This window comes from Xenopus laevis, chromosome 1S (genome assembly GCF_017654675.1).
Source record: "Xenopus laevis strain J_2021 chromosome 1S, Xenopus_laevis_v10.1, whole genome shotgun sequence".
NCBI classification, from domain to species: domain Eukaryota; kingdom Metazoa; phylum Chordata; class Amphibia; order Anura; family Pipidae; genus Xenopus; species Xenopus laevis.
In genome coordinates this window covers 95,522,979-95,535,521 of record NC_054372.1, presented here as the reverse complement: position 1 = coordinate 95,535,521, position 12,543 = coordinate 95,522,979, and the positions used below count along the sequence as shown (strand labels likewise).

Sequence of the window (12,543 nt, the reverse complement as noted above, 5' to 3'; positions counted from 1 at the left end):
CTTTAATAGGCCAGTGATCAGCTGCTAAATGTTTGCTGATTTATCAAACTCAAGAATTGAAGAAATGATCATTCCAACCAACTGGTCAGACCCATATTTTACCCTAAATGGTTATATTTTGGGAATATTTATAACATTAACTGGACATTTTCAGGCAAATAAAAACATCCTTATTTATTAAATCATAAATGAATGATTTGACCTTAGACACTACTGCATGTATAAATAAATAAATAAATAACACACAAGTAATTAGAAGCATGTTGCTTTAATTTAACTTATTGAACAAATACAAATGTATTAGTAAATGTTTGAGTTGATTTAAAACTTGTGATAAACTCTCCTGAATGATCCAATTCTGGGGCTTGAGGCTCCCCAGTCACTGTATTTCCTGTATTCGCCAGGTCTCAGGTAGTATTGACGGCCCCTGTAGTTGGGTTCCTCGTAGAACATCCAGTGTCCATCAAACACATTGCAGGAGTGAATGTCATTGAAACGGAATCGATCATAAGTATTGGGGCAGTCATCAAAGAACTCCATCATCTGCCCTTGGTAGTCTCCTCTTTCGTAGATTCTCATTTTGTATTGGCCATTGTGCTTTAGAAATAGAAAAGGAAATGTAGAGACATTGTCAAAGCATGCCATTTGATGGTTGCAAAAATACTTTACCTACTTTGTACTATATGGAAACTGTTTTATTGGCATTGAAATTTCTGTAGCTTTTACATTTTTTCCCTACTGTTCTACAGTTTTTGATCATATGTATGTAATATCAGTGATGACAGTATTTTGCAGTCATAACATATTATACCAGGGTTCCTTCAAAAAAATGACTTTGTTATGAATAACTGTTTTTATATTTAACGTTAAATATTTTAATTGCATGTTTTAACAAAAAACTGTAATTAGTTTCTCTTACTTCTGGAAACTGTAGGAATTTTATAAAAGACATTTTGGTTTGGATTAGATTTTTGGATTAGATTTTTTTTCCCAAACTAATGATTAAGCTTCTAAATAAAGGCTATTCTCTAAAACTGGTAAGCGTTTTCCCAGAACTCCTGCTGGTTTTCATACAAATAAAGTGAAATTCTGGCTATAGGTTGTGTAATCGTCAATAACACTTACTTGAGGAATAAAGCGACAGGACCTGATGTTGTCATTGAAGCCCATCCATCTCTGAAAGTCTGGGTATTCTCCTTGCCAGAGATAATACTGGTGTCCCCTGTAACTGGGGTGCTCATAGAGGATCCAGTTTCCACCCTGTACCCTGATGGAGTTGCAGCGATTGAAGTATGAGGACAGGTCAGAACATTCTGAGCCACACTCATAGTGGCGGCCTTGGAAGTTCCTTTCCTCGTAGAAGAAGATCTGAAAAATATTGATATGTTATTATACTAAAAACGCTGTTATTAATCTTATTTTGCTGGCAATTGGGAAAAATACATATGACTGTAATCCTGCTACAAAGATCTCAGGCAGTGATTAAATGATGTATGTATGCAATGTGGGGGTTTGGTACATTTCCTAAGATAGGTGGCCATGAAAAATATGTATTTGGTGCAAATTGTTTCCTATTTTATTCAATGTGAATAATTGTAATTGCTATTATTTGGCTCCTATGTAATTGTTTTTATTTAGGAAAACTATGCACCCAAAATGAACACTTAAGCAACAGATAGTTTATATCATAATTTGTGGCCTATTAAAGAATCTCACCAAACTGCAATATAGATATCAGTAAATATTGCCCTATTAAATCATTTCCCTTGAGCAACCATTATGTGATGGTCTCTGGGATCCCTCAGAGGTCACCTGACCAGAAGTAACGCAGCTCTAACTGTAACAGGAAGAAGTGTGGGAGCAAAAGACAGAATTTTGTACATTAATAAGTATTCCCTTGGTTTGTGTGTGTGCACCATGAATTGTATGATCCCAGGTGGTGACCCTTAGTTCTTAAAATGGCAATTTTCTATTTTTGATTAAACAAAGCATACTGCTAAAAAATAAAATTTTCATGAAGCTGGATTTAACATTTCAGCTATTTTATGTGATATTTCTTATAGAGACCTACATTGTGAGGGGTATAGTTTTCCATTAAACGGAATAGGAATTCTTAAATGTACAATGCCATTCACAAATAACAGATTAAACATACATGTAAGCACGAGTTCTAAAGTGTGTAAAAACCACCAGAATGTTAAAGATTTTAGCTTACCTTTCCCATTTTGATTGATTGGAAGTTTCAGTGCAATGGAATGGAGAGATGAAGCAGCCTTTATATATGTCCTGTATTGCTGCTGTCTGTATAAGCTGAGCCTAGAGCTTTTGTTTTTGTCTAGTAAGGTAAATGTAAAGACCTTTTGTATTGTATTGTGTTCCATGTTGTGTTGTGACAGTTATTTCTGGCACCTATGTTCCATAGATTATCTAATGAGCTACCCTGCGTTTCCAATAATGATGGTCTCTTTCGCTAGCGAATTGTTGTCTGCGCCTGTTGAATTTGCAATCTTCCTGTTGTAGATATCAGAGTTTTAGATTTAAGCCATAAGTGGTTATTATTAAAGAACAAAGATTATAGAACACAACACTAAATACAGAATTGCTGTGTTGTAGAAGAAGCTCAAGGTTAAAGGCCATTCTGTTATAAGAATGTAGAATGTTTGCACAGAACAAGGAATACATCTGTTGTCTCATATCACAAGTATAGTGCAAGGCCAAGCAAGACACATCGTCTCAGAAACGACAGCATAGATACCATTCTGGACACTGTGCTGACACAGTAGTTGCACCTTATTTGGCTTTTGTACTGAGACTGTGAGTCTGTCCCTAAGATGGAAATAGTGACACAGTTATGCTAAAACAAAAATGATGATTGGATGCCTCTGGATCAGCCCCATGGAAGAAGAAATGGTTAAATAGTCATCTGTTGTATTGCTTATTGTCCCCCAACGTCCTCACAAGCTTTCAGGACATGTGAGCTATTATTTAATACTTTGTATTGTAATATTCTTATTCTATTAATGTATACCTCAAATAAAGCTGTCTGGTTAATTTCCTGAGAGAATCTGTTTGGTTCAAGTCAGGCCCAGGGGGAACTTCGGGGCCAGGCTCGATTTGAGTAAGTATTTATTCAAATCCAAGAGGGACTTACTCATCGTGGCTGAGAATCTTATATCCCTGGAAGACTATAGCAGCATAAATCCGACACCTGTGCATTGGGTTTCTGGTGAATTTTCACTAGAGTCGGCCACTTCGCCCTTTAGTAAATCTGACCCATAGGGGTATATTTATCAAAGAGTGAAGTTAGAGATCGGTGCAGTCCTCTAGTGAAATTCCGCCACTCTCCATTCATTTCTATAGGATTTTGAAAGGTGTATTTATCAAAGGATGAACTTTTACTTTCACCCATTGATAAATACTCTTTTAAAAATCCCATACAAATGAATGGAGTGATGGAATTTAACTCTAGAGCAGGGCTGTCCAACTGGTGGCCCCGTGGTGTTTAATCATATGCTGGGGTACTGTATTAAACACAGGGGAGGGGGAGGCATATGGATTTATGGGTATGTCTTAATATAACTTAACTTTTTTCACATATGAGTGACATCCTTGCCAGGGCAGGCACAAGGTAGTTTGACACCCTAGGCAAGAGCTTCAATCAGTGCCCCCTGTCCTGCATTACCATTTCCCTCATGGTTTTTAAATAAAGAGAGCAAGAAAGTGTACAACACTTTTTCATTTATATTACTGTCCCCCATACCTGTACCAGCAAGCTCAGCAGCCATCCATCATACAGCCCTCCTGCAGCCATCATATTGCTTCCTATCTTTACCTGTGTCAGCAGCAGCCAAAAATAAATCTGATCACGTCATATTGCCCCCAATTATTTATGTACCTGTGCCAGCGCCCAGCAGCAACAGCAAACATATGGGCCCCAAATCTGTACCTGGCTGTGCCAGCAGGAAGCTTCACATTTTACAGTAATAGAAAGAATGTCTTCAGTTCAGTGCAACTGTGCAAGGCTGAGAGCAGCAAGTGCGAGCCACACCAAGCAGGCCGCCAGCTCTCTGCCTCTCTCTGTCATCACAACAGTGACGTCATTGACGCAGGTATACACATCAAGGTGCACCACACAGAAGGAGCTATTACTTGCTGGCAAGAGGGAGAAGGGGAAGGAGATGGATTCCACCCAACCGGGTGACCATGATTACTGAAACAAATTATTAATAAGCGCTTGAAAAAAGTGCGCCCCTCAATGATGGCGCCCTAGACAGCCGCCTACTCTGCCTACCCCTAGTTCCGGCCCGGATCCCTGCAGTGAGCAACAACCATTTGGTTTTTTGGTGTTCTATTAATGTGGACATAGTCTTGCGGTAACATGGGTGTGGTTTAATGTGGGTGTGGTCTAAAAAAGGGAGTGGCTAACACTGGCTTCTGTTATCGGCCCTCCACCATGTAGATTGGGAAAATTCCGACCCTCGGTACCATAGAAGTTGGACAGCACTGCTTTAGAGGACTGTAGTGATCTCTAACTTCACTTTATGATCAATATACACCATAGTGTAATTTTTCAAGCATACTAGTGAATACTTTACTTGGCAGCACTTGATCATTAGGTATCATTCCTGTTGTCAGGATTTGCCAATCCTGAAGGATATTCCTTGTTGGATTCAAAAATACTAACTAGTGTCACCCTAATGTTTCAAGAAGTCTCTTCTATCTATCTTAAGCGACCATCTATTCACTTAAGTGTTTCCCCACATGCCTCCTACCAATGGCGTAACTTCAGATGAAGCAGTCAGCTTTCTCTATAGTATTAGCAACCAGCAGACCAGCAACCAGCAGAGCATCATGAGATAATGTTTGCCGACTTTATGATCATGACTTTGTAACTAAAAAACCCCTGTGTTTGTTAACACATGCATTTGCATATCTACTGAATTACTTAGACAGGGGCCCAGGGAATGTGCACTGACCCATATGGTTATATCAGTAGCACTTCCCTTATACTTATATACATTTCTACTTAGCAATGTGGGTGCTCCCACAACGCTCTGTTTGTGTTTGCCGAACTCCTCCAAATTTTTTAACATTTATATACAAATAATGGTTATAGCATTTTAATATATTTAAAAAGAACAGCACTGCCTAAAGAGCATGACTTTCACTAGCATGATTGAAAGTTAGCTGGCTGTGCCTGCGCACACTAGAGTGTTAAAAGATGAACACTTAGGGGGTTATTTATCAAAGGTGAAATTTTAGGGGCAGATTTATCAAGGGTCGAATTTCGAATAAAAAAAAAAACTTCAAGCTTCAAATAAAAAAAGACCAACCAAAATGTATTAGAATTCGAATTGTACGAATTGAAGAAACATCATATTCGAACAAATTAGATTCAAATTCTACCAATTGACTCCATATGGGTTCTAGGAGGTCCCCCATAGGCTAAAACAGCAATTTGGCAGGTTTTAGATGGCTAATGGTCGAAGTGAAAGTGTTAAAGAGACAGTACATGATAAATTTCAAATCTTTTCAAATGCTAATCGAATTTGGTCCATTCCCTAGTAGAAGTACAAAAAATAGCTCAAAATTTTAGTTTTTTTTAAATCGTTTTTTCAGTTCGACCCTTGATAAATCTACCCCTTAGAGCAGTGATCCCCAACCAGTAGCTCATGAGCAACATGTTGCTCTCCAACCCCTTGGATGTTGCTTCCAATGGCCTCAAAGCAGGAGCTTATTTTTGAATTCCAGGCTTGGAGGCAAGTTTTGGTTGTATAAAAACCATGTGCACTGCCAAACAGAGCCTCAATGTAGGTTGACAATCCACATAGGGGCTACCAAATAGCCAATCACAGCCCTTATTTGGCACCCCAAGAACATTTTCATGCTTGTGTTGCTCCCCAACTCCTTTTACTTCTGAATGTTGCTCATGGGTTCAAAAGGTTGGGGATCCCTGCCTTAGAGTAATGTGATTTTTTTTTAACTTTTTTTTTTTTTAAAACTGACGTGTTATTTACTTTCATTGTACATGAATTGGGTCATCCTCTGGTTGTGGTACACTGTTAACTTTTTTAAACTTTTAAGCTCTAATAAATTTGATTTTATTCACAATTTGAATGGTATGTTATTCATGAAAAAATTTGAACGTCTAAAATTTGATTGAATAGTCCCGACCTGAAAACTCAAATCAAATTGGAATTATTTTCCTCCAAAAAAACCACAAACAACTTTTGCGCATCACATTTATTTTGATGCGCAAAGTTTTTTTGGAGTCTATGTCATTTTTGCAGCGAAACTTCATCGCTATTATTAACATCTTCAAATAGTTCAAGAGCAATTGAGTTCTACATGGACTCCGCAGGTTTTAGGTGGAGAATAGTTAAATTAAAACTGTTTCTAGGGTCGAGTGATACATCTCAATTTAAATTCGAGTTGGTGGTTTTAGATTTGAAATTTAGAAAAAAAATTGATGGTCTGAGGACCATAAGCAATAAATTTGGTTAGTTTGTATACAGCAACGTCATTGGGACTTTCAGATGTCTTTGTGATCACATAGGACCCATTTGTATAGTAGTGCAGACACTAACAGATCGGAGGTGTAATCTCGCAAGATTTTTGTTCCCTGTGATTTTTCCCTTGGGGCTTTTCATGCACATTTTTTTATACATTGATTGACAAAGGACAGAGATATCCAGGGCCGGGCTAGGCCAGGCAGATGTCCCAGGCAATCTGGCCGGCCGCATAGCCCCCTCCGCTGCTCATGTACATGAGTGCTTATACATGATCAAAAGTGCATGTGCGCTGAATACCCGCGTCACTCCAGCTGCAAGTATGAACGCCCCCCTTCCCTCGCGTATGTGCACAAAAAAGCAAAACAACAAGAATCTGCAGACTGGACTAGGGTAGGCAGCAGTGAAAGGTATGTGTCTGGTGCCCCCCCCGCCCTAGGAACGTGCCTACTCTGCCTACCCCTAGTTCTGGCCCTGGCTGTTTCTGACTAGTTTTAACACTTAAATGTCATTATCACAGTAGATAAGTGATAGGTTAAAAATATGCTGTATATAAATATGGTAAGTGTGTTGTCTTACAACTTTTATTTAACAACAGTTAGTGAGCATAATTTATCTTATTTTGCTTAAAGGGAATCTACATATCAGATGTCTTTTGAGTCACTCTCTATAAACTATTGAAAATGATTGATAGAGTTTATAGCAATTTACCAGTCATTTATATATGTTGTGGTTATTTATATTTTATGTGATTTTGATAATTTTGTATTAAAAATTACCAAATTTAATCTGTGAAAACTGTTACATATAGCATAGTGGTAAAATATCATTTTTAGTAGTGCAGTTATTGTTATCCCATTCAAGTAACTAATGGATAATCCAGTCTGCAGAGCTCCTTATGATAAATTGGCCAGGTGATCAGGGCCACTGATAATAAATCCATGTTGTTGCATTCACTGGAGTCTGATTGACGTCCAGCAGAATAACTTAAAGTTGTTGCACCCCATAGTAAAATCATTTTAACGTTTAAGAATAATAAATATGCTAAAACTGTCAGTGCCCCTGAGGGGTAACAGCAATATAGCACACTTTGGGGAGCCTAAAAGTTTTTTTTAAAATGTTATCATTAAATTTTAATCATTTTGAGATTCCTTTTGATATCTTCTGCATGGCATGTTCAACGCCTAAGCATTTAATACTTTAATACTCCAGTGATCAGCTGTTAAATGTTTGCTGATTTATCAAACTTAAGAATTGACGAAATGAACATTCCAAAGAAGTGGTCAGACCCATATTTTACCCTAAATGGTTATGTTTTGGGAATATTTTAAAAAGTTAACTGGACATTTTCAGGCAAATAAAAACATCCTTATTTATTATTATATACATTGCGATTTGACCTAAAATGCTACTGCATGTATAAATAAGTAAATCAATAACACACACACAAGTAGTTTGAAGCATGTTCCTTTAATTGAACTTATTGAACTAATACAAATATATTAGTAAATGTTTGAATTGATTTAAAACTTGTGATAAACTCTCCTGAATGATCCAATTCTGGGGCTTGAGGCTCCCCAGTCACTGTATTTCCTGTATTCGCCAGGTCTCAGGTAGTATTGACGCCCCCTGTAGTTGGGTTCCTCGTAGAACATCCAGTGTCCATCAAACACATTGCAGGAGTGAATGTCATTGAAACGGAATCGATCATAAGTATTGGGGCAGTCATCAAAGAACTCCATCATCTGCCCTTGGTAGTCTCCTCTTTCGTAGATTCTCATTTTGTATTGGCCATTGTGCTTTAGAAATAAAAAGGAAATGTAGAGACATTGTCAAAGCATGCCATTTGATGGTTTAAAAACACTTTACCTACTTTGTACTATTTGGAAACTATTTTATTGACATCTTTTAATTTTCTGTAGCTTTTAAATTTTTTTCCCTACTGTTCTACAGGTTTTGATCATATGTATGTAATATCAGTGAGTATATTTTGAATAACTGTTTTTAAACTTAAGGTTAAATATTTTAATTGCACGTTTTAACATAAAACTGTAATTATTTTCTCTTACTTCTGGAAAGTGTAGGAATATTATAAAGGACATTTTGGTTGGATTAGTTCAGATTTTTTTTCAAAATTTATGATTAAGCTTCTAAATAAAAGCTATTCCCTAAAACTGGTAAACATTTTCCCAGAACTCCTGCTGGTTTTCATACAGCTAAAGTGAAATTCTGGCTATAGGTTGTGTAATCATCAATAACACTTACTTGAGGAATAAAGCGACAGGACCTGATGTTGTCATTGAAGCCCATCCATCTCTGAAGGTCTGGGTATTCTCCTTGCCAGAGATAATACTGGTGTCCTCTGTAACTGGGGTGCTCATAGAGGATCCAGTTTCCACCCTGTACCCTGATGGAGTTGCAGCGATTGAAGTATGAGGACAGGTCAGAACATTCTGAGCCACACTCATAGTGGCGGCCTTGGAAGTTCCTTTCCTCGTAGAAGAAGATCTGAAAAATATTGATATGTTATTTTTCTAAAAACACTGTTATTAATCTTATTTTGCTGGCAATTGGGAAAAATACATTTGACTGTAATCCTGCTACAAAGATCTCAGGCACTGATTAAATGATGTATGCAATGTGGGGGTTTGGTACATTTCCTAAGAAAGGTGGACATGAAAAATATGTATTTGGTGCAACTTGTTTCCTATTTTATTCAATGTGAATAATTGTAATTGCTATTATTTGGCTCTTATGTAATTGTTTTCATTTAGGAAAACTATACACCCAAAATGAACACTTAAGCAACAGATAGTTTATATTATAAAATGTGGCCTATTAACGAATCTCGCCAAACTGCAATATAGATATCAGTAAATATTGCCTATTAAATCATTTCCCTTGAGCAACCATTTTGTGATTGTCTCTGGGCTCCCACATAGGTCACCTGACCAAAAGTAACGCAGCTCTAACTGTAACAGGAAGAAGTACGGGAGCAAAAGACAGAATTTTGTCCATTACTAGGTATTCCCTTGGTTTGTGTGTGTGCACCTTGGATTGTATGATCCCAGGGGGTGACAAAGCACATACTGCTAAAAAAAATAGTTTTTTGATGAAGCTGGATTTAACATTTAAGCTGTTTTATGTGATATTTTTTAGAGACCTACATTGTGAGGGGTATAGTTTTCCTTTAAATGGAATAGGAATTCTAAAATGTACAATGCCATTTACAAACAACAGATTAAACATACATGTAAGCACGAGTTCTAAAATTTTTAAAAACCACCATAATGTTAAAGATTTGGCTTACCTTTCCCATTTTGATTGATTGGAAGTTTCAGTGCAATGGAATGGAGAGATGAAGCAGCCTTTATATATGTCCTGTATTGCTGCTGTCTGTATTAGCTGAGCCTAGAGCTTTTGTTTTTGTCTAGGAAGGTAAAGACCTTTTGTATTGTATTGTGTTCAATGTTGTGTTGTGACAGAAAGAGCTACCCTGCATTTCCAATTGTCAAATGTTTGTAGGTGGACAACTACAAGTTGTCCACAACTCAGCAGTGGAACAGAGTCTATTCATAGGTGCAGATTTACTAAAGGGCGAATTGTTGCCAGCAACCGATTCGCACACTTTGCCAGGCGCAAATTCATTACCACTTCGCTATTTCACTAAAATGCAATGTTGTGTCCTTGGTGCCAAATGCTAACGATTTTTCTCTAGCGATAATTTTTCAGTGCAAGCATTTCATAGCTAAGATTTGCTAACTAAAAGTTGCTAGTGGTCTTACACTTATGTCAATTTGAATAGGGCGGGTACATTAAAGTCGTATGGATGTCTTTATTACAGATGTTGGGGCAAATGCTTGAAGTGGCCACTTTTTATAACAAATGTCCAAGGAACCTTAATAAAGACAAAAGAGATCATATAATGCCCTAGACATGAGCCCACTGTAAAATGAATGTTCCATGGCCCTCAAATGTCTGGGGAAAAATATTAATCCAAAAAAGTTCAAGTTAGGAATTTTGCAGGCAATCCCGCTTTAAAAAAAAGGAAAAGTCACCAGCATTTTTTCAACTTTAATGCATTTTTGACAGACAGGATATGATGTAAGTGACATAAGATTGAGGGAAATTTAGCTTCATTTTAGCAGTTCACCAGGTCTGAGGTGGCAAAGTCAACTCTGGCGAAAGAGGTAACATTCAATAAAATCTGAATTTTATTGACCAATGACCATTTGCCTGAGCGAAAGGTTGCCTGGCGATAGAGTGTGATGGTCTCTTTTGCTAGCGAATTGTTGTCTGTGCCTGTTGGTGAATTGGCAATCTCCCTGTATAATGGGTTTCTGGTGAATTTTCGGTAGCGACGGCCACTTTACCCTTTAGTAAATCTGACTCATAGGGGTTTATTTATCAAAGAGTGAAGTTAGAGATTGCCACAGTCCGATAGAGTGAAATTCTACCACTCTCCATTCATTTCTATGGGATTTTGAAAGCCGTTTTTATCAAAGAATGAACTTTTACTTTCACCCATTGATAAATATTCTTTTAAAAATCCCATAGAAATGAATAGAGAGTAGAAGAATTTCACTCTAAAAGACTGTGGTGATCTCTAACGTCACTTTTTGATCAATATACACCATAGTGTAATTTTTCAAGCATACTAGTGAATACTTTACTTGGCAGCACTTGATCATTAGGTATCATTCCTGTTGTCAGGGTTTGCCAATCCTGAAGGATATTCCTTGTTGGATTCAAAAATACTAACTTGTGTCACCCTAATGTTTCAAGAAGTCTCTTCTATTTTAAGCAACATGACATGACATGTTTTTAAATTCATGAATTTTCATTTATCATACATATTGATTGTTTCAAATATTTAAATTTTCTTTAAGTGACGCTTCATTAAAAAAGTCAAAAAACGTAAAAAACTTAATGAATTAAATACTTTAGAAAGATAGGTCATGTCTGGTAAAACATGTCAGGAGGAATATGTAATTTATATAAGGCTTACTTTAACTGAAACTTAATTTATATGGACTGTAAGTAGAAGAAATGTTAGTGGATGGAATCGTAACCTCCATGGACCTCTGTCAAATGAAAAATCTTTTACGGCATTAGAGATAAGAAGTCAGCGCAACAATGCAATGAATTTATTTATTTATTTGATGAGATCGTAACCTCAATGAATATCTATTAGAAGGTTTTACCGCATCAGAAATAAGAAGATAACACTAAAATGCAATGAATAGATTTATTTAGTTATTTATTCCAAATGTAAAATATTGAAGTAAAGTTTTTTCACTTTTTCACCAGCAAAAGGGTTAATATGCCCTAATCTGTTTTAACTCAAATCAATTGCTGAGATCATGTCGGAATGTTAGTTTAAAAAGCCGTTGGCTGCATGTGTATGTAATACCTATGACTACGTATCAGGGAATGGATGTTTTTAATATGTTGAAATAAACATTTACTTCTTTTAATCGAATGGGTGAATGGAGTGCTCGTCAAATCTTTTCTACTGACTGTGACTCACCTATAGCTAGGGGCTTGGGGCGATGCACCCGGGCCACCCGTCTGATCTGGTGAGTTCCTTCTCATTTATTACCCTTGATACTAAGGCACAAGTGAATCCAGGAGCGGGATCATCACCATCTATTTTGGGTGAGCAGTATTTTTTGGGTGAGTGTATTTTTGAAAGAGCCCACTAAAGAAACCTGCAGCATTCAGCATAGGCCTAAGTACAAAGGTGTTTTGGTGCCTATTATTTGTTTATAATATGTAAACGGAACCAAATTTTTGTATACGCGTTATTTATCAAAGGTCAAATTTTAGGGGCTGAATAATCAAGGGTCGAATTTTGAATAAAAAAAAAACTTTGAAATTCAAATAAAAAAAGACCAACCAATATTTATTCGTATTCGAATTGTACGAATCAAAGAAACATCGTATTCGATCAAATTCGATCAAATTTCAAAGTCTACCAATTGACTCCAAGTAGGTTTTAGGAGTTCTCCCATAGGCTAAAATAGCTATTCGG

At 36.9% G+C, this 12,543-nt stretch overlaps 2 protein-coding genes across 2 annotated transcripts; both read right to left on the bottom strand.

Annotated features, from left to right (window-relative positions):
- Positions 1-252: 252 nt before the first annotated feature.
- On the bottom strand, positions 253-2,367 carry crygdl.8.S (crystallin gamma D like gene 8 S homeolog). The gene is made up of 3 exons (XM_018242828.2): positions 2,216-2,367; positions 1,126-1,368; positions 253-597 (listed from the first exon to the last, which is right to left on the bottom strand). Exons 1-3 carry the CDS (start codon positions 2,222-2,224, stop codon positions 322-324), a joined length of 528 nt encoding a protein of 175 aa, XP_018098317.1. The 5' UTR covers positions 2,225-2,367; the 3' UTR covers positions 253-321.
- A 5,602-nt stretch (positions 2,368-7,969) lies between these two features.
- On the bottom strand, positions 7,970-10,361 carry crygdl.7.S (crystallin gamma D like gene 7 S homeolog). Its single transcript, XM_018242825.2, has 3 exons — positions 9,820-10,361; positions 8,775-9,017; positions 7,970-8,308 (listed from the first exon to the last, which is right to left on the bottom strand). Exons 1-3 carry the CDS (start codon positions 9,826-9,828, stop codon positions 8,033-8,035), a joined length of 528 nt encoding a protein of 175 aa, XP_018098314.1. The 5' UTR covers positions 9,829-10,361; the 3' UTR covers positions 7,970-8,032.
- Positions 10,362-12,543: the final 2,182 nt, after the last annotated feature.

What these genes read in the sequence shown, in the direction of transcription:
- crygdl.8.S (XM_018242828.2), bottom strand. An exon ending in CCTGTCGCTTTATTCCTCAA is followed by an intron (nt 598 to 1,125) that starts GTAAGTGTTATT and finishes CTATTTCTAAAG; the next exon opens with CACAATGGCCAATACAAAAT.
- crygdl.7.S (XM_018242825.2), bottom strand. An exon ending in CCTGTCGCTTTATTCCTCAA is followed by an intron (nt 8,309 to 8,774) that starts GTAAGTGTTATT and finishes TTATTTCTAAAG; the next exon opens with CACAATGGCCAATACAAAAT.